This window comes from Nicotiana sylvestris, chromosome 8 (assembly GCF_000393655.2).
Source record: "Nicotiana sylvestris chromosome 8, ASM39365v2, whole genome shotgun sequence".
Lineage (NCBI taxonomy): Eukaryota > Viridiplantae > Streptophyta > Magnoliopsida > Solanales > Solanaceae > Nicotiana > Nicotiana sylvestris.
Window position 1 is genome coordinate 202,625,156 of NC_091064.1, and position 22,297 is coordinate 202,647,452.

Sequence of the window (22,297 nt, forward strand, 5' to 3'; positions counted from 1 at the left end):
AAGGAAATTCTTGATTGCATATAGAATCAAATAGAGCAAGATCCGAATCCTGGGCATCGGGTGAAAGATTTGCAATTAAGATAGACATATACTTAATTGCCTTGTTTGGTTGAAAAATAGGAGTTGTAAATGCATTCTTGCTAATATTAATACCATAGACATATAGGTATTAGTTTAACTTGAATAGATGCATAAGAACTCGAAAGATTCTTATGAATATTATTAACCTTATAATCAATAACCCGGATAATTCAATTAATTAATCTAAAGCTAAAATAGTAGCATAATTTCTAGCAAGTCCATGACCCGGGAATATATTTATCCAAATTGTTATAAACATATTGTGAAATTGGTGTAGTAATTTTCTGTTGAATTATTGTGCAATTATTAAGTACGTTGTAAATTGGTTCTTTATATATTTTGTGATAATTTAACTTGAATTGAAAATTGTTTGAGTCTACATCAGTCGAGAAGTTGATCACAATTCCTCGTGGGAACGATACTTTACTTACTACTATATTACTTGTCGATCGCGTGCACTTGCGTGAGTGTTTTGGTCGCAACATTGCTTTAGGCGCGCTATTTTAAAAATTACTTTCCTAAACTCGGGTATGCATTTCATATGACCCAAATCCAAATCTCAACAACGTTAAATAAAATGTGTCGTGGATAGCGGGTGCATTTCATGTGAAGTGGTTCAAAGACATATTTTAGATGACGTTGAATCTTCCTAAAATTAATTAAAGCGGTTAATAAGTTAAAAATTGCACCATAGGTTAAACATGTATTAAAATCAGATAATAGACCAATTATGATAGTTTAAGTGACCGTGCTAGAACCACGAAATCCGGGGGTGCCTAACACCTTCCCTTGGGTTAACAGAATTCCTTATTCAGAATTTTTGGTTCACAGACTTCAAAAGGAAAGTCGATTTTTTCTCGATTTGGGATTTTAAAATAAACCGGTGACTTGGGACACCAGAAAATAAACCATTCCAAGTGGTGACTTAGAATAATAAATAAATAAATAAAATAATCATATTTCGAATAATGTCACTTAAATTGAAAAAACTCCCTTGTACTACCTTCGGGTGCATAAAAAGGAGGTGTGACATGGATTAGGAGTTGAGTCTTATTTGCTATGTGGTAATTGTTGAGTACGACTTATAGGCATGGTGACGAGTATCTATACGTTAATGTCTAGCATGATCGTGAGTCTTTATATTGTGATTATCATGACTTCGTTGTATCTTTCATGCCTTGGCGATGGTTTCTAATTGTTGTATAAAGTTTGTGGAAAGAATTGTGACCTATGAACATTGAGGAGCATTGACTCAAGTTGTATGACGAATTGTGAAAGTATAAGTGACAATTGAACTTTTAGAGCATTGGCTCGAGGTGTGAAGGTATAAGTAATAATTGAACCTCTAGAGCATTGACTCGAGTTGTGAAGTGAATTGTGAAGTAAAAGTGAAAAAAGAGAAGAGATCATTATGTTGTCATACTTGCCGGACTATTGTTGATTTATTTGTTATCTCCCTTGCCAGGATGTGGATGTTATTGATGTTGTTCCCTTGCTAGGATTTAATTGTTGACTTGTTGCTCCTTTGCCGGGATTCTTATTGCAAATTTCCTTTATTTCCTTGCCCTATTGCTTGTGATTGTTGTTTGGGTGAGGAAGAGAGTTAAAGCACGAATGGTGGTGCTGTGCGTTGTTTGTATTATTGTGAAAAAAGAGTGTAAAGCACGAAGGGTGGTGTCGTACCGCACGATGTACCATTCCGTGCCTATTATATTGATTTTATGGTGAGGAAAGAGTGTAAAGTACGAAGGGTGGTGCCGTATCGCACGATGTACCATTCCGTGTCTATTGTATTGATTCTTATGGTGAGGACGAGAGTAAAATCACGAAGGGTAGTGCCGTGCACTTGTCCTTGGTTTCCCTGATTCTTGCTGATAATTGAGTTATGTTGTCCTTTACGTTTATTTACTAATTTTCTGTTGTTATTTGATTTTATTTCGAGGTTATAGATTCCCTTACCATATTTGCCTTGTGATTATTATTTGGAAGAGGAAAAGTGTAAAGCACGAAGGGTGATGTCGTGTATTGTTTTGGTGAGAGAGTGTTAAAGCACGAAGGGTGATGTCGTGTATTGTTTTGGTGAGAGAGAGTAAAAGCACGAAGGGTGATGCCGTGCATTTGTCTTTGATTTCCTAATTTTTATTGATAACTATGTTATGATTTCTCTACTAAATTATTGGTTTCCTGTTGATACTTGTTGTACCCCGCAGTATGATTTCCCCTTCCTATTTTTAATTAAACTGTGGTGATCCTCATATTTATTTGTTGCTCTTCTGTTACTATTCGATGTTTCCCCACAGTATGTTTTCCCCCTCCCATACTTGACTGTATATGACTGTTTCTCTGTACTTCTTTTCTATTGTATATAGTTAAATTGCACTGGTTTATTTGGTAGTCTGGTCCTAGCCTCGTCACCACTTCGCCGAGGTTAGGCTAGGCACTTACCAGCACATGGGGTCGGTTGTGCTGATACTATACTCTGCACTCTTTTATGCAGACCCCAGTGTTGTAAACTTCGGACCACAGTATGATTGCTGATTCTTGCTCATCAGGTGACCCCAGGTAGTCCTGCAGGCGTCCGTAGGCCTTGGTGTCTCCTTCTATCTACTATTCCTATTTCTTTCTTGCATTTCCAGAGACAGTGTTGTATTTATTTCTTTCAGACCTTTAATTGTATTCCCTTGCCGGAATTTCTACCATTATTTGTCTACTCCCTTGCCCCTTTGTTTGTGATTGTTGTTTAGGTAAGGAAGAGTGTAAAGTGCGAAGGGTGATGCCGTGCATTGTTTGCTATTGTGAGAAAAGAGTGTAAAGTACGAAGGGTGATGCTGTGCATTATTTGCTATTGTGAGGAAAGAGTGTAAAGCACTAAGGGTGATGCCGTACCGCACGATGTACCGTTCCGTGCCGATTTTATTGATTATATGGTGAGGAAAGAGAGTAAACCACGAAGGGTGATGTCGTGCATATTTTTATTATATGATTGTTTTGGTAAGGACGAGAGTAAAAGCACGAAGAGTGATGCCGCACATTTGTTGATTTATGATTCCTTGTTGATATCCGAGTTATGTTGTTTCTTTCATTACGTGTTGTTATTTGCTTTACTTCAAGGTTATAGATTTCCCTTACCCTATTTGCCTTGTGATTGTTGTTTGGGTGAGGAAGAGCGTAAATCACGAAGGGTGATGCCGTGTATTGTTTTAGTAGGAATAAGAGTAAAAGCACGAAGGGTGATGCCGTGCAAATTGTTGACTTTTGATTCTTGTGATATTCTGGCTTTGCTGCTTCTTTTTGTTATTGAGGATTTCTATTTGAAACTGTTATCTCCCCACAATATGTTTCCCCCTCCCACATAGACTGGTTATTTCTGTATCTCTTTTCCGTTATATATATATATATATATATATATATGTATATGAATTGGATAGGTCTATTTGGAGTCTGGTCCTAGCCTCGTCACTACTTTGCCGAGGTTAGGCTGGACACTTGCCAGTACATGGGGTCGGTTGTGTTGTTACTACACTCTATGCTCTTTATCACAGATCCAGGTCTTGGACAACAGCAGTAGCGCGGGAGCCAGCCTTCAGTCCATTGACACCGAGGTAGCCTTGCAGGCGTCCGCATGCCCGACGTCTCCTCTAGCTTATGTTCATTCTGTTATCTCATATATTTCGAGACAAACAGTGTTATATTTCTTTCAAACGGTTGTATTTAGTACTCTTAGTAGTTCGTGAGTGATATGACACCAGTTCTTGGGTAGAGGCATATGTTGACTTTCGCATTATTATTCAGCTTATTTAATTTAGGTCTTCCGCTTATTTATTTAATTCCGCTGTTTTCATGCTATCATTGAATTTTTTTAAAAGAAATAATTGTTAATGAAGTAAGCAGTTAAGGATTGGCTTGCCTAGCTCACATTAGTAGGCGCCATCACGACTCCCGAGGGTGGGAAATCCGGGTTGTTACAAGTTGGTATCAGAGCTCTAGATTACATGGGTCTCACAGTTCACAAACAAACTTAGTATAGTCTGAGGGATCGGTATAGAGACGTCTATATTTATCCTAGAGGCTACAGAGTTAGGAAAAGTTTCACTTCTATTCTTCCCTGTCGTGCAATTTTGTTCTCTCAATGTTAAATTGAAACCTCTACTCTTGTCCTTTCGCGAATGGCGAGGTCATGTACCGTTTCTTCAGCCGAGCAGCAGCACAGACCGATGATAGATCAGCTACGTCTTCGGAGGCTTTGTGGAGGTTGGATAAGTTTTACCAAACTCTTCACTACTATATTCAACGGTGTATCTACTGAGGATCCCTAGGATTATCTAGACAGCTGTCATGAGGTTCTCAGGAACATGTGGATCGTGGAGACCAATGTGGTCGATTTTGCTACCTTTCGCTTGTCTGGATCCGCCAAGACCTGTTGGAGAGATTATTGATTGGCTACACCATTTAGGTCATCAGCTTTGACTTCAGAACAATTCACACAGCTATTTCTGGAGAAGTTTCTCCCCATCACTCAGTGAGAGGCCTATCAGAGGCAGTTTGAGTGTCTCTAGTAGGGTTCTATGACTGTTACTCAGTACGAGATCAAATTCATCAACTTGGCTCTTCATGCTCTTATCATGCTTCCCACTGAGAGAGAGAGAGCGAGGAGGTTCATTAAGGGACTCGTCCAGCCCGCTCAGTTAGCTAGAGGTGGCGGTGGCGGTATTAGAGGTGTAGGTGGAGATGCTAGAGGTGGAGGTAGAGGTATTAGAGGTGCAGGTGGCGGTATTAGAGGTGAAAGTGGAGATGCTAGAGGTGGAGGTAGATGTATTAAAGGTGTAGGTATTGTTCCAGTTTGTAGTAGAGAAGCTTCGGTTTATTTTGCGCCACATCTGGTCATGCCTAATGGTTCTTTGAGTGCCCTTATTTATGTATCTACACCGGTGGGTGATTCTATTGTGGTGGATCGTGTTCGTTGATCAAGTATAGTTGTGATTGGAGGTCTTGAGACTCGTGTAGATTTGCTTCTTTTGGACATGGTTGATTTCGTTGTCATATTGGGGATGGACTGGTTATCATCTTACCACGCTATCTTGGACTGTCATGGTAAGACTGTGATCTCAGCCTTACCGGGTTTACCTTGTTTAGTGTGGAGAGGGACTCCTGGTCATTCTACCCGTAGTGTTATCTTCTATGTGAAGGCTCGACGTATGGTCGAGAAGGTTTTTTATCCTATTTGGCTTATGTTCGTGATTCTAGTGCGGAGATTCCTTCTATTGAATTTGTGCCTGTTGTCCATGAGTTCGCTGAGGTATTTCTTTCAGACCTATCGGGTATGTCACCCGATAGGGATATTGACTTTTGCATTGATTTGGCTCCGAGAACTCAGCTCATTTCTATCCCGCTGTATCGTACGGCCCCGCCTGAGTTGAAGGAACAGTTGCAAGACTTGCTTGAGAAGGGTTTTATTAGACCCAGTGTTTCGCATTGGGGTGCACTGGTGTTGTTTGTTAAGAAGAAGGATGGGTCGATTGAGAATGTGTATTGATTACCGGCAGTTGAACAAGGTTACAATCAAGAATAAGTATCCATTGCCGAGAATTGATGATTTTTTTGATCAGATTCAGGGTGCCAAAGCATTTTCGAAGATTGACTTGAGATCTGGATACCCTCAGTTGAGGATTAGGGCATCCGATGTCCCTAAGACAGCTTTCCACACTCGGTACGGGCATTATGAGTTCTTGGTGATTTCATTCGGGTTTACAAATACCCCATCAGCTTTTATGGATTTAATGAACTGAGTGTTCATGCTTTATCTGGATTCGTTCGTGATAGTCTTCATTGATGATATTTTGATTTATTCCTGCAGCCGGGAGGAGCACGAGCATCATCTTAGAGTGGTTTTTCAGACCTTGAGGGATAGTCAGTTATAAGCTAAAATCTCAAAGTGAGTTCTGGTTGAGTTCAGTTGCATTTCTGGGTCATGTTGTATCAGCAGAGGGTATTCAGGTTGATCCGAAGAAGATTGAGGCAGTTAAGGACTGGCCTAGACCAGCATCAGCTACAGAGATTCGGAGTTTCTTGGGATTGGTAGGCTACTATCGTCGGTTTGTAGATGGATTTTCATCTATCGCAACCCCGATGACTAGGCTGACCTAGAAGGGTGCCCCGTTCATATGGTCGGATGAGTGTGAGGTGAGCTTTTAGAAGCTCAAGATAGTTTTGACTACGACACCGGTGTTGGTTTTGCCCACAGGTTTAAGGCCTTATACAGTTTATTGTGATGCATCTCATATTGGGCTTGGTGCAGTGTTGATGCAGATTGGCAAGGCCATTGCCTATGCTTCGCAGTAGTTGAAGATTCATGAGAAGAACTATCCGGTTCATAATTTGGAGTTGGCAACCATTGTTCACGCATTGAAGATTTGGAGGCATTATCTGTATGGCGTGGCATGTGAGGTGTTCATGGATCACAAGAGTCTTCAGCATTTGTTCAAGCAAAAAGAGTTGAATTTGAGGTAGAAGAGGTGGTTGGTGTTGTTGAAGGATTATGATATCACTATCTTATATCATCCGGGAAAGGCCAATGTGGTGGCCGATGCTTTGAGTAGGAAGTCAGCCAGTATGGGCAATCTTGCTTATATTCCGGTCGGTGAGAGACCACTTGCTTTGGATGTTTAGGCTTTGGCCAATCAGTTTGTGAGGTTGGATATTTCCGAGCCTAGTCATGTGTTGGCTTGCACAGTCGCTCGTTCTTCATTATTGGAGCGTATCCGAGATCGGCAATATGATGATCCCTATTTGTGTGTCCTTAGAGATACAGTGCAGCGCGGAGGTGCCAAGCATGTTACCTTAGATGATGATGGAACTTTGAGATTGCAGGGTCGAGTTTGTGTGCCTAATGTGGATGGGCTCCGAGAGTTGATTTTAGAGGAGGCCCATAGCTCCCGGTACTCTATTCATCCGGGCGCGACAAAGATGTATCAGGATTTGCGGCAACATTATTGGTGGCGTAGAATGAAGAAGGATATCGTTGCATATGTGGCTCGGTGTTTGAATTGTCAGCAGGTTAAGTACGATCATCAGAGGCCCGGTGGTTCATTTTAGAGAATTGAGCTTCCCGAGTGGAAGTGGGAGCGAATAACTATGGATTTCGTTGTTGGACTCCCATAAACTCGCAGGAAGTTCGATGCAGTGTGGGTTATTGTTGATAGGCTGACCAAGTTAGCGCATTTCATTCCTGTGGTAGTCTCATATTCTTCTGAGAGGTTAGCTAAGATCTATATCCAATAGATTGTTCGCCTTCATGGTGTGCCTGTGTCTATAATTTCGGACCGAGGTACGCAGTTTACCTCATGTTTCTGGAGGGAAGTTTAGCGAGAGTTGGGCACACAGGTTGAGTTGAGCACATCGTTTCATCCTCAGACGGACGGGCAGTCTAAGCACACTATTCAGATTTTGGAGGATATGCTCTGAGCTTGTGTTATTGACTTTGGAGGCTTGTGGGATCAGTTTCCGCCTTTAGCAGAGTTTGCCTACAACAATAGCTACCAGTCAAGTATTCAGATGGCTCCGTATGAGGCTTTGTATGGTAGGCGATGTCGGTCTCCGGTTGGATGGTTTGAGCTAGGAGAGGCTCGGTTGTTGGGTATGGATCTGGTTCAGGATGCCTTGGACAAGGTAAGGATCATTCAGGATAGGTTTCATACAGCTCAGTCCAGGAAAAAGAGTTATGCTGACCGCAAGGTTTGTGACTTGGCATTCATGGTCGGTGAGCGAGTATTGCTTCGAGTGTCACCTATGAAGGGCGTGATGAGATTTGGGAAGAAGGGCAAGCTTAGCCCTAGGTTCATTGGCCCGTTTGAGATTCTGGATCGAGTGGGAGAGGTGGCTTATAAACTTGCATTGCCGTCGAGCTTATCAGCCGTGCATCCAATGTTTCATGTGTCCATGCTTCGGAAGTATCACGGTGATCCATCCCACGTGTTAGATTTCAGTACTGTCTAGTTGGACAAGGACTTGTCTTATAAGGAGGACCCGGTAGCTATTCTAGACCGGCAGGTTTGTCAGTTGAGATCGAAGAGTTTTCCTTCTGTCCGTGTTCAGTGGAGAGATCAGCCCGCTGAGGCATCGACCTGGGAGTCCGAGTCCGATATGCGGAGCCATTATCCCCATCTTTTTTCCGACTCAAGTACTTCCTTCTTATGTCCGTTCGGGGACGAACGATTGTTTTAGAGGTAGACAATGTGATGACCCAAAAGCCTCCTTATTACCCTACCTTGATTTACGTGCGTGGTCCGGACCTATATTTGGAAAGCCTTCTATATGAAAATATGAGAAATAGAAATCTTTAGAGTTAAAAATGTGATTATGGTTGACTTTGGTCAACATTTTGAGCAAATGGACCCGGATCTGTGTTCCGACAATCCCGGGAGGTCCGCGGTAAAATATGGGACTTGGGCGTATGTCCGGAGATGAATTCCGAGGTCCCAAGCCTTAGAAATCAATTTTTGAAAGAAATTATTTTACTGAATTATCTAAGAAATGAAGAAAAGAATTAATGTTTGAAACCATTATTATCGGGCCCGTATTTTGGTTTTGGAGCTCGGTACAATATAGTATTTGAAAGATAACTGTGAAATTTGGTGAAAACGGAGTTTATTTGACGTGAGTTGGACTTCCGGTTGAAGAGTTATGAACTTTGAGAGTTCTTAATGAAAATGTTGAGTTTTGAGGTTTAATTCATGATTTTACATGTTATTTTGATGATGTGATCGCACGAGTAGGTCCATATGATATTTTTGAGTTAGTATGCACACTTGGTTTGGAGTTCCGATGGCTTGAGTGAGTTTCGGGTAGGTCCTGGGATGTCTTTGGATTAAAAACATGGATGTTGCAGGTTTAGAGAAGTGCAAACCTCTGAACCTGCAGTGCTGACCGTAGTAGTTTTTGTGTTGTCCGCACTGGTGACTGTGCGGCCGCAGTTGATTTTGTGCGGTCCTCACAGATTCATTGGTCCGATTTCGGAAGCTCATATCTTTTGATATACAAGGAACTTGAGGATGATTCAACAACGAAAGTGGCAGATCGTTGAATCTAGTTGTCAGAAAAATATTATAATAGGCATTTGGACATTTGTAGAGAAAGTTATGGCCAAAATAGTAACACCTGTCACTGCAGAACACAAATAGTGTTGTGCGGCCGTAGTTAATTTTGTGCGGTCCGCACAGGGCACCTAAAAATAGTATATTTGGACGGGATTTTCAGTTATTTTTCATTTTTCAAAACCCCCAAAACATAAGAGGCGATTTTTCAAACAACCTTTCTTCTCCAAAACGTTGGTAAGTGATTTCTAACTTATTTTCTTCACTCCTTAACATCTTTTAACATGATTTCAACTCAAAATCAATGATTTTCATGGGGGAAATTGGTTTTTTGGGTAGAACCTCGGTTTTTCAAAAATTGGGGATTTGGACTTCGATTTGAGGTTTGATTTCAAAACAAATTATATATTTGAGTTCGTGGGGGAATGAGTAATCGGGTTTTGGTTCGAACCTCGGGTTTTGACCATGTGGTCCTGTGAGCGATTTTTGACTTTTGGGTAAAACTTTGGAAAATTCATTTTCATGTATTCAAATTAATTCATTTAGTGTTTATTGATGTAATTAAGTAACTTGTGACTAGATACGAGAGAATTGGTAGTGGAATCAATGGGTAAAGCTATAATTGAATCGTGAATTGTGTTCGTGGCATCGAGGCAAGTGTTTGGTCTAACCTTAGCTAGAGGGATTATGAGTTGAGTCTTATTTGCTATGTGGTAATTGTTGAGTACGACGTATAGGCATGATTATGAGTATCTATATGTTGGTGTCTAGCATACCCGTGAGTCTTTATATTGTGATTATCATAACTTCGTTGTATCTTTCATGCCTTGGCGATGGTTTCTAATTGTTGTATAAAGTTTGTTGAAAGAATTGTGACCTATGAACATTGAGGAGCGTTGGCTCAAGTTGTATAACGAATTGTGAAAGTATAAGTGACAATTGAACTTTTAGAGCATTGGCTCGAGGTGTGAAGGTATAAGTGACAATTGAACCTCTAGAGCATTGACTCGAGTTGTGAAGTGAATTGTGAAGTAAAAGTGAGAAAGAGAATAGATCATGATGTTGTCACCCTTGCCGAGCTATTGGTGATTTATTTGTTATCTCCCTTGCTGGGATATGGATGTTGTTCCCTTGCCGACATTTAATTGTTGACTTGTCCCTTGCCGGGATTCTTATTGCAAATTTCCTTTATTTCCTTGCCCTATTGCTTGTGATTGTTGTTTGGGTGAGGAAGAGAGTTAAAACACGAAGGGTGATGCCGTGCCGCATGATGTACCATTCCGTGCCTATTATATTGATTTCATGGTGAGGAAAGAGTGTAAAGCACGAAGGGTGATGCCATGCCGCACGATATACCATTTTGTGCCTATTGTATTGATTCTTATGGTGATGACGAGAGTAAAAACACGAAGGGTGGTGCCGTGCACTTGTCCTTGATTTCCCTGATTCTTGTTGATAATTGAGTTATGTTGTCCTTTACGTTTATTTACTGATTTTTTCTTGTTATTTGATTTTATTTCGAGGTTATAGATTCCCTTACCCTATTTGCCTTGTGATTGTTGTTTGGGTGAGGAAGAGCGTAAAGCACGAAGGGTGATGCCGTGTATTGTTTTGGTGAGAGAGTGTTAACACACGAAGGGTGATGCCGTGTATTGTTTTGGTGAGAGAGAGTAAAAGCACGAAGGGTGATGCCATGCACTTGTCTTTGATTTCTTAATTTTTATTGATAACTGTGTTATGGTTTCTCTACACTAAATTGCTGGTTTCCTATTGATACTTGTTGTACCCCGCAACATGATTTCCCCTTCCTATTTTCAATTAAACTGTGGTGATCCTCATATTTATTTGTTGCTCTTCTGTTACTATTCGATGTTTCCCTGCAGTATGTTTTTCCCCTCCCATACTTGACTGTATATGACTGTTTCTTTTTGTACTTCTTTTCTGCTGTATATAGTTAAATTGCACAGGTTTATTTGGTAGTCTGGTCCTAGCCTCATCACTACTTCGCCGAGGTTAGGCTAGGCACTTACCAGCATATGGGGTCGGTTGTGCTGATACTACACTCTACACTCTTTTGTGCAGACCCCAATATTGTAGACTTCGGACCGCAGTGGGATTGCTGATTCTTGCTCATCAGGTGATCCGAGGTAGTCGTGCAGGCATCCGTAGGCCTTGGCGTCTCCTTCTATTTACTATTCCTGTTTCTTTCATGCATTTCGAGAGACTGTGTTGTATTTATTTCTTTCAGCCCTTTAATTATAGTATTCTTAGACCGTCTGTGAAACTGTGACACCAGTTTTGGGTAGTTGAGACTCAAACAGTTGTATTGGATTCATGTTCAGCTAGCTTATTGCTTTTTCTTCCGCTTATGTTAAAATCCACTGTTTAAATGTTATTACTTCGCAATTGTTAATGAATATAAAATGGGTAAAAAAAGGTAAATTGTTCACATAATTGGTTTGCCTAGCTCACATTAGTAGGCGTCATCACGACTTTCGAGGGTGAAAAATCCGGATCGTGACATCTTGATACTCAGATGTATATTCAGATTCAGATGTCGTAATCTTAATACATATCCTGATATTCAGATTCAGATGTCTTAATCTTACAAAAAAAATAAAAAATAAATGAGGCATAATTGAGCGAAAATAACGATAAGACCCTTAAATTAGAATTTAGCACTATGACGATACGATTTAAGTTTTGATCTACGGACCACTGACTCTATGAATAATATGGTCAACCAACTTTAAAATTTTGTTAATTGGCTAATGATACGTAAATATGTAACTACCTAATTAATAAAATTGATCAAACATTGGTACGTCCAATCTCTCTATCTAATGTTTAATGTTAGTAATCGGATAGACTATAATAAACATTCTGTTTCAGTTATATGCTGATTAAGATTAATATTATCCTTTGTCTTTTATTGAATGGAAACATATCAATTAATTCGTAACCAAAAGAGAAACAAATTTATAATCTCTAATATAACATGCTCATCAATGAATCCTTTTCAATAATAACTAATAGAACAATGAATATGCAGCACACCTAATTAATTTCCAAAATATAAACCTCTTTAAAGATTTTCTAGTAGGGAATTTGGATGGTCCCTATAATCAAGGGCAGAGCTAGAGTACGGGTTCGACCGAACTCAATAACTTTGGTTCGATCCATGTATTTATTTTAAAAAATTCATTAAATATATATAAATTGTTAATTAGAATCAAAGAACATAAAATAATTCAAATCCTGAACTTATAAGCTTGAAATTCTGGCTCCGCCACTAGCTATAATATTGTATTCAAAGAGACGAATTTTAAAGAAAATAACCAATTGAGGAGAATTGATTAAAACAAAGTAAGCCAAATTTACTCGTAGCCATTTGGACAATATTTTATTGAAGTTTGAAAAGAAATATTTTGCAGCTGAAATTGAAAAGGAAATTAAAATTATTTTTTAACATTATTTTTTTTCATTTTTTGACATATATGTACTTTGAAAAGATTAAATAATACTATTATTGTACGTGAAATAATATTCTCTTTCACTTAAAATACTTCTCAAACAGATTTTTTTAATATTAAGTTATTAACCAATATTGTAAATTAAATTTTGTGAATTATTAAACTCAAATCAATATAAATAAATATTGAATACGTATATTATTTATGGGCGCCTACTGTACCGAGTGTTCACATCAACCTTGGAACCTACGAAGCAAAAAGGCTAAAAATATAAACAAACTTTTTAGAAAATAAATAATAATTACGCCAAAGGGATATACTCCACTGTATAACAAAAGCAGAGTCAAAATATGATTATGTAAGAGTGCCTGCATAAGCTCCCACTGCAACTACTACTGCTATAAATAGCACACATAAATCGTTTCTTGGAAAACTCAAACGTGTTCAATCCTTATCCTTCTTCTTTTTTCTCCTCTTTTTTTTCAAGAATCGAATTGGGGTATTTGTTAAAACAACCAAAGATTGGATTTTTTTTCATTCTGTGTAAGAATTTTTGGGTTTTGATCTGAGAGGAAAAGATGGAGGGTGTTGATTATTTGGCTGATGAGAGGAGAAAAGCTGAGTTTGATGTGAATGAGATGAAGATTGTTTGGGCTGGTTCTCGCCATAATTTTGGATTAGCAGATCGTATCTCCAAGCTTGTTGCTAATGATCCTGTAATTCCCCTTTTCCTTTTTTTTCCCTCAATTTTTTTTATTTCTTGTTTGACCCCTTTTTTGTTGGATAATCTTTATGGATATGGCTGTCGGTGGATATGAATCACTGTTTTTATTTCTTTAGAACTGATGATTGCAGTATTTCTTTTTTTTTTGTTTGTTTGTTTATATGGGTGTTTGATGCTTTGTTTTCTTGTTTTTTGTGAATGGAGATAGTGATGATGGGGAGAATCCTTTATTGTGCTCATTCAGTGTGTTTTAAGAGAAAAAGATTTGATTTTGATAAGTTTTAAGGAGCCAGTAATGAATAGCGGAAGCAGGATTATCACCAAGGGATTCAAAAAGTAAACACCCAAAGAAGCTAATGGTATTCAATATCTAATATATATACATGAAAAAAAAGTTCAAGCTTATATATACAGTGTAATTTTCGGCCAAGGGAACCCCTTCCGCCCACCTAGCTCCGCCCGTGCCAATAATGTGTTTTATTTAACTGATATAAACTGACCAACTTCTGGATTGAACTTTGATCAAATTTTATTCACTTGATGTTAATGAGTAATCGTTTGGTGCGAGAACCGCTCTGAAGTTCTGAGGAAAAGAAAAATGTTACTGATGGAGTAGGTGCATTAGAATTTTTTGGTAGGATTAAATTTTTGGTCAAATGCTAACATGGATTTGAACTTTAGGATGATTTAGTTAGTCGGTAAAAGGTTTTTGCTTTAGAACTTGCTCACACAACCGTTTATCATAGTTTTCTCTTTTTTCTTTTAGATATTAGAATGTAGAACCCATGTCACTCCATGGTTTTGGAGATCTTGGTCGTGCGAGCTGTCTAATGCATTCTGTTTTTAGTTTTGAAAAGCTAGGATTCTGATGCTGAAAAGCTACCTTTTTCTATAAGAAAGGGGAGAAGTTTTTTCTTCTTTCATAAGGTGAAAAAGTTACTTTTTTTGTGCCAGCCAAAGAAGCTGTCTTTTGTTGCTCATTTAAATGTGATTTGTTTTAAACTTTAAAGTTTCCATTTTGATACATTTTAACGGACCACTGGTGCGTGTGATTCAGCTAGTGAACGTTTGGGTTTGAAATTTTGAAATGACTTGGTTTTGGAAGTAAAGAGCAGGAGGAATTACGTCGTTTGGCGCATGTGATTTTTTGGGGTGGGGTGGGGGTGGGGGGAGGTGGGGGAGGGAGTTTTTGAAGGAAGGTGTTGTCCTGTTTGACTACGTTATCTGTTTCTGCCCTTTTTCTACTTTTCATGTCACTAATCTTTACCGAGTGTCATTGTGGGATATAGGGCTTCAGTAAGGAAGGCAGGACTATGCTTCCTAGGAAAGAGCTATTTAAGAACACGCTAAGGAAGGCGGCATATGCATGGAAACGGATCATTGAACTTCGTCTTTCTGGTATGACTTTGTTCTCGCTTTTTAATCCTTTTCATATGTGTTCTGCCAAAAAAGAGGTGTCTTATTAAGTGTTTGATGATTACCTTGAATTTTCGTTTCCTGCAGAAGAAGAAGCAGCTAAGTTAAGGCATTTTGTAGATGAGCCTGCTTTTACCGATCTTCATTGGGTAACATCTTGTTTGACTTTTGCTTTTGCCTATGCTAAATTCTTGCTATGCTACTGCTTGCATTAAGTGTATATACATGCATAATTTGCTTGACGATTATTAGAAAGAAACACTAATTTTAAAGTCGTTGCTCTAGTTTTTTCCCCTTTCTATTTTCAATTGCTTCAAGTCCTAGGATTGTGGCTCACCTGCCCCCATTTTTCTCCGTTAGGGAATGTTTATACCAGCCATAAAAGGGCAGGGCACAGATGAACAGCAGAAAAAGTGGTTGCCGTTGGCCTATAAGATGCAAATAATTGGGTGCTACGCTCAAACTGAACTTGGACATGGGTCCAATGTGCAAGGCCTTGAAACCACTGCCACATTTGATCCTCAAACAGATGAATTTGTCATTCATAGTCCTACATTGACGTCAAGCAAGGTGAGAATTGTTCAATACTTGTCTTTCTGTATTCTTTTTGCGAAACAGTTCTCCATTTTTAACATTTTGAGGAGTGATACTCAAAAGTATATGATACACTGTTATGCAAGACATGCCTCCTATATAAACATCGTTGGCGTGCTGCTAGTTTTTTTATTCAGTTCAATGTGCTATTCTGAAATGGCTGTATTAGCTTTATTTTGCTGACCGATTATAATATTCTTATTTCATTAAGAGTTAGTAAATTTTCCTGATCTCTGGCTTTTTGCCATTTCGAATAGTGGTGGCCTGGTGGATTGGGTAAAGTCTCTACCCATGCTGTTGTGTACGCTCGTCTTATAACAAATGGTAAAGACTATGGGATTAATGGTAAGTCAATGATTCTCATGTCACAAGATGGTGTAGTGCATTTTAAATTTTCAGGAAAGTTGCACTTACATTTTATTGACTAATTCATATTTAGGTTTTATTGTCCAACTACGAAGCTTGGAGGACCACAAACCTCTTCCAGGTGTTACTGTTGGAGACATTGGAATGAAATTTGGAAACGGGGCATACAATACTATGGATAATGGGGTATTAAGATTTGATCATGTGCGCATTCCAAGAGATCAAATGCTGATGAGGTTTGTTGTGTACCTTTTTCTGGTTTTCAAGTTTCAGCTTCTTGTGTTTAAGTAGTCTTAGATATTGCAATTCTGGTAGGGTTTAGCAGGAGCTAGAAAAATAAGCTTTAACTGTTAGGATAGTTTGGAATTTCTGGCCTATAATTAAGTGAAATGATAGTTACTGTTTAAAACATTACTAGGCTGAATCCCGTTAATACATGAGCAGAATAACTGCTGTTGCCGAACCAAAAACCCAAATCCCTTTTCTGTATCAATGATTTTGATATCATAGTTTTTGGCTCATTATCGTATTATAGTACGTGGTAGTTATTATATTTGCTCCTAAACTTTCAGGGTTTCACAAGTTACAAGGGAAGGAAAATATGTCCAATCTGATGTTCCCCGACAACTCCTTTATGGGACAATGGTATATGTTCGTCAAACAATTGTAGCAGATGCTTCCAGTGCTTTGTCTCGGGCTGTGTGTATTGCAACCAGATATAGTGCCGTTCGTAGACAATTTGGTTCTCAGAATGGTGGACAAGAAATTCAGGTAATCTTGGAAGCAAATCCTGTCAGTAGTAAAGTAGGATGGTCATTTGTAATGGCAGGGTTCTGATCTTTCACTCATATGCATGCCATTTTCTAGCATACTCATCTTGGTGGGGCTCTTGCAATTATAATTATGAATAGAAGGGAGACACTTTTATTAAGATTTTTGATTTAAAAATGTTCTGTGTTTCATGAAATGCATTTGCTTGTTCAAAAAAGAAATTCATACCTATATTGCTCGGACTCTCCGAAAATGTCGCCGGGTGCGTGTCGGATTCTCCAAAAGCAGTGTATTTTTGGAGAATCCGACACGGGTGCAGCGGTATTTTGGAGAGTCCGTGCAACATAGATTCATACCAAACAACTTTCCGTATCAATGCCACTAATGTCGGCCAGCGCAAATCCAGCATCTGTACCAAGGGCAATCTCTTGTCTCATAGTATTTTGAGTGGAGAGAATGAGTTTTGGCGTCTGCATGTTTGTTAATAAAGGGGATGGGTGGAATGACGTGCACTTTTCTCTTTCCATTATCCATGTTGAATTAGCCATTAATCCCTTACAAAAATCCCCAATACCCAACCTATGTTGGATAAATGCCCAAAGATAGAGATTTATGCTCAATTACCTCGGTGATATCTTCAAAAAATTTAACTGGTAAGGGAAGGGGGAATCTGATTATAGTATTCTGTGGTGACAAGAGGGGTTGCTCTGAAGGTAAGCAACCTCCACTTCCAACCAAGAGGTTGCGAGTTCGAGTCTCCCCAAGAGCAAGGTGGTAAGTTCTTGTAGGGAAGGATGCCGGGGGTCTATTTGGAAACAGCCTCTCTACCCCAGGGTAGGGGTAAGGTCTGCGTATACACTACCCTCCCCAGACCCCACTAAGTGGGATTATACTGGGTGGTTGTTGTTGTTGTGGTAGATATCAACAAGATCCTGTAGCAATTTAAAGCGGACTGTGATTCGTAAAGCGAGCATAAGATTTTTCTGGGAACTTTTTATGTAATGATCAATAATTAAAAGTATGCACATCTTTGGGCTGACTTGTATCATTAAACAAGTGATATTTATACCAAAACATCTCCCGGCAGAGCCAATTGCTGTACTCCAACATTTTCTGACTTTGCGGACGACAAAATTTGCAATACTAGGAATCTTATGGCTTTAAATAATTTATGTTCATTAACTTTATGAAAGAAAATAAATTTATGTTCATTAAACCTCTGTGACTCAGAAAAAGAACTTTTATGCTAACTGACTTTGATAGTATTTTTTTGGCGCATCAAGACTACAAAATCTTATTGCTACTTGTATCGTCGTATTTAGCACAAGTGTTCATAGATTTATGTTTTTCCCAGTCGAGTAGTATTGTCGGGTGACTCCACATAGTCATCGTTTATCAGCTTGAGAGTTGTGATTAATGCTCTTACTGCATGCTTTTATGCAGGTGATTGACTATAAAACTCAGCAAAGCAGGCTCTTCCCCTTGTTGGCTTCTGCATATGCCTTCAGATTTGTTGGGGAGTGGCTGAAATGGTTGTACACTGATGTGACCCAAAGACTGCAAGCAAATGATTTCTCAACATTGCCTGAGGCGCACGCATGTACGGCGGGATTGAAGTCTTTGACAACCACTGCCACTGCTGTAAGTAGTGACAACAACTTTGATTGTCCACCTACCTTGCACTTTACAATCTTTGATTGACGCCGTCATCCTTGCCTGGGGCTTTTGGGTCATTGTCCAAGTCTTTTACATAAATTATGTATAAGGGATATGTTAGTTTCTGTTAAGAGTGACATTTTATAATATACATGTGCAGAGTACATAATCAGAAAAATATATGGCTGAACACATCTTTAAGTTTTGCCTGCCATACAGTTTTTGTTCGTACTTGTGGGCATTGAAATCTAATGTTTGGCTGATTAAGATGCTGTGATGATTGAACTTATCAAAAAAAAAAGATGCTGTGATGATTGAGCTGTCCGCTATAATGTAGTCTCCTAAACAATCTTCATTTGTATTGGGATAAGAGACTAGCAAGCGTGTCTTCTTCAATTGGATTGGACTGGCTTATTTAATAGTAGTTAATGTTCTCTTGAATGTACCTTGGGAAATTTTATTTTGGACCTGATCTTTTCTTCAGATTCAAGAAAAACTGTTGCTTGTGTAAGAAAAAGAAAGAAAAGAACTTTTCTCTAATTGTTTCCTTGAATCCATTGTCATGCCATTCAACATAACATGCTGCCTCGTTGCAATTTTATTCCAGGATGGAATTGAAGAATGCCGAAAGTTATGTGGAGGTCATGGATATCTATGTAGCAGTGGGCTTCCAGAGTTATTTGCCGTTTATGTACCTGCCTGTACATACGAAGGAGATAACACTGTGCTTCTACTACAGGTAAACTAATTGTTTTATGAAGGTTGACATGCCAGTTCTAAGTTCTTGTTTCCCTTCCACTCATCCAAGGAGAAGACTAAGATTTTGGTTGTTTCCTTCTTTGTGTTTCCAATTTTTTTAAGTGCGTTCTTAAAGGGATTGTGTGGACTTGGAGATTCCTTTCACAACTGGTTCAGTGGTGGTCATTTAAGCCTGTCAATGATATTTAGTTATCAAGCATAGGAATTCGTTTTTTATATAAATTCTCTATGCTTCAGTTTGTCATTTAACACTTCGGGTTAATCTTTTGTTGTTAAAATAAGAGAACTATCAAATGAGAAGTATTAAGGAATATCTGCAAAATGTGAATTCTTACATAAAGAGTTCTCTTGAACCTCCGGATGTCCCTCTTTATCAAGATCTTTTAGAAGTTATAGATATTCTAAAATTTAGTTTATCAATGGTTGGAACTCAAAAGTGCAGACTCTGAATCAAGGTACATTTTGTCGCTTCGCGAAAAACAGAGATCATTTGGTAACTGAGAGGAGACTAGGATAACTTTTTGGGATAGAGGAAGTAGATAAGTGAGTTGTATAGAAGGTTAATTTTCCTAAATTCCTTATTTAAAAAAAAGGTCAATTTTCCTAAAATTGATGGATGAATTAAAATGTCTGTAGGTTCGGTGGTTGAGCAATTTTTTCCTGTAGGGTAAATTCGTGGGGATTAGTTGTTGCATCAATATGGTGATTCTGTTGGTGGTGTTTTTCCCTATTGCTCTCCCAAAAGCAAGTCTCATGAGATTTTACATGACACTTGTTAAATTTTTTGCTTGCGAGCGCATGATTGTGAATGTGCAAGTTTAGTAGCAAAGTGCCAAAAGGTTAGGGGTAGAAGTGCCAGGCGTGAAAATTGTTGAGTAAAGCTTGTTTTGTGTACAAAAGCTAGCTGGCTCGAAAGATCTTCGAAAAATAGTTTTACTGCTCTATATTTTTGGGAAACTCAAGACAATGTTCTCAAACATTGTATCACTGTGATCCACTTGTCATAGCTATGTCTACATTCCTGAATCCTACTTTATGAATAGGATGGCTGTGGCTTGTCTGTTCTTTCGCTTGTTGTGGCCCCCCCCCAAACCCCCAAAATAAAAAAATACTTTTGGTAACTTAAATGTTGAAAGCTTAAATGAGCAAATGAAGTGAAACAGATACTTGTCTGTTTTATGAAGTCTTATACATAGTGTTCTGATTCTGATATAATAGTATGATATTTTAGATCTAGTATTCCACTATGAACCATGCTGGTGTTTCATGTAGGTTGCAAGGTTTCTTATGAAGACCGTTTCACAGCTGGGCTCTGGAAAGAAGCCAGTGGGTACCATATCTTATATGGGAAGAATTGAACATTTGATGCAATGCCGTTCTGATGTGAAACAAGGTAAAAATCCTTCATTGTTATAGTTACAGTTCATTCTGAAGTCGTGTTACAGCATCGGTTGCCTTAGAAAAGGATCTGCTTGTGATATTAGTATGTGTAATCTTTTTATATTCCTCTCTTTTACGTGCGTAATGTCAATCGTGTGAGAATGCCTGTTGTTTCGTCTTTCCAATTAGCCTCTTGTGTTTTTCTGACATACGCAAAGTAGATTGCTGATTGTGGTTGTCTTCCGTCTCCTGCAGCCAAGGACTGGCTGAAACCTAGTGTGGTAGTGGAAGCGTTTGAAGCAAGGGCTGCCAGAATGTCTGTTGCTTGTGCTCAGAATCTTAGCAAGTTTGATAATCCAGAAGAAGGTCCTCACTTTTTAGCAGTTGCATCTTTCTTATCAATTCTGTAATTTTTGATTACCAACCAGCTTAAAGTTTCTGCATGAAATTTAATTCAACGTTCGATAGGTGTATTTATTTTTCTCACAATCAAAATTCAATTTATAATTTTCTTGCTTTGTCCTCCTTTTTTAGGCTTTGCAGAACTTGCAGCTGATTTAGCTGAAGCAGCAGTTGCTCATTGTCAATTAATTGTTGTCTCCAAGTAAGCTTCTTTACTGCATTCTCTTCTTGTAAAATCGAACAACTTTATGATGCTGCAAACACAGTTTCGTTCTTGATAAGTACTATACCTATGAACTATCCAATTGGAGAGACTGCAGAATTTTCTGCTGCCTATTTGTTCTTCAGCTGTGTATATGGATAACCAGTCTGCTTTTTAGCAAAGTATTTTTCTTGCTGAAAATGGTATAATCGTTTCCTAAGTTGATAAGGATCTTCGTATTGTAAAGCATGAATTGTATCTGCTTTAAGCTTCTCGATAATGGAATTTACCATGATTTGGTTGAGAACATCGTAGATTATAGAACTTTGTTAATTAATACGTCTTTCATCTCATTAAGGTTTATTGAGAAATTGCAACAAGACATTCCCGGGAAAGGGGTTAAGCAACAGCTGGAAGTGCTTTGCGGTATCTATTCCCTCTTCCTTCTTCACAAACATCAAGGAGATTTTCTCGGGACTGGCTATATCACCTCAAAGCAGGCATCACTTGCTAATGACCAGCTCAGAGCCTTATATTCCCAGGTTCGTCTCGTTAAACTTGTTATCTGTTTTTTTTTTTTGGGCTTGGAGGGTTGAAGCTGCTTTTACTGATCCATTACTGTTTAATATCAGCTTCGTCCAAATGCTATATCGCTGGTTGATGCATTTAACTATACCGATCACTTCCTTGATTCAATTCTTGGACGTTATGATGGAAACGTGTATCCGAAACTGTATGAGGCTGCATGGAAGGATCCTCTCAACCAATCCGATATAGCCGATGGCTTCCATGAATATATTAGGCCACTACTCAAGCAGCAACTGCATACTGCTCGACTGTGAAGGAAGAGTTGCATATATTTATAGCTGTTGTATTGTGCTGTGCCAATAAACTAAAATTTGAAATATCATCTTTCTTTTGGATGATGGCCTCCTTTATGACTTACATAGCGGTGATTAAGCAGTAAATCGCTAAATCTTGTTTGAATAAGATTTATGAACTCTTGAAAGGAAACTGTAATGTATGCTCAGTATTTTTCCCTCCCAGAACTATGAAAGAAAATAGATTGAATTTTTGCCTCAAAATGAGTTCCCTGGTATTAGAACCTTGCCCTTGTAACGGGCATCCTATATGATTCTGTACGGTTACTTTCTCGCGGAAGTCGCTACACGGAAAGTTCTAGCATAATATGCTAGATTATGGAGCTTATGTGGTTATGTGGGAATTCTGTCACATTCTCAAATTTCAGCACATTATGTTGGGATCTCATATGTAAAAAATTCGAATTACAACATATTATGTTGTAATTTTTTTGAATTTTCAAGGGTATTTTTGTTCAGATTTTATCTTACATGAAAAAATAGTTAAATTTTTGTACTTTTGA

General features: G+C 38.6%; 1 protein-coding gene across 1 annotated transcript; it reads left to right on the forward strand.

Annotated features, from left to right (window-relative positions):
* The first annotated feature begins 12,977 nt into the window (after positions 1 to 12,977).
* Positions 12,978 to 21,998, forward strand: LOC104233747 (peroxisomal acyl-coenzyme A oxidase 1). Its single transcript, XM_009787186.2, has 14 exons — positions 12,978 to 13,359; positions 14,657 to 14,765; positions 14,871 to 14,932; positions 15,144 to 15,353; positions 15,635 to 15,722; positions 15,817 to 15,979; positions 16,316 to 16,514; positions 17,958 to 18,155; positions 18,778 to 18,909; positions 20,202 to 20,322; positions 20,565 to 20,675; positions 20,844 to 20,913; positions 21,272 to 21,455; positions 21,546 to 21,998. The coding sequence occupies exons 1-14, from the start codon at positions 13,222 to 13,224 to the stop codon at positions 21,753 to 21,755; spliced, it is 1,995 nt and encodes a 664-aa protein (XP_009785488.1). The 5' UTR covers positions 12,978 to 13,221; the 3' UTR covers positions 21,756 to 21,998.
* Positions 21,999 to 22,297: the final 299 nt, after the last annotated feature.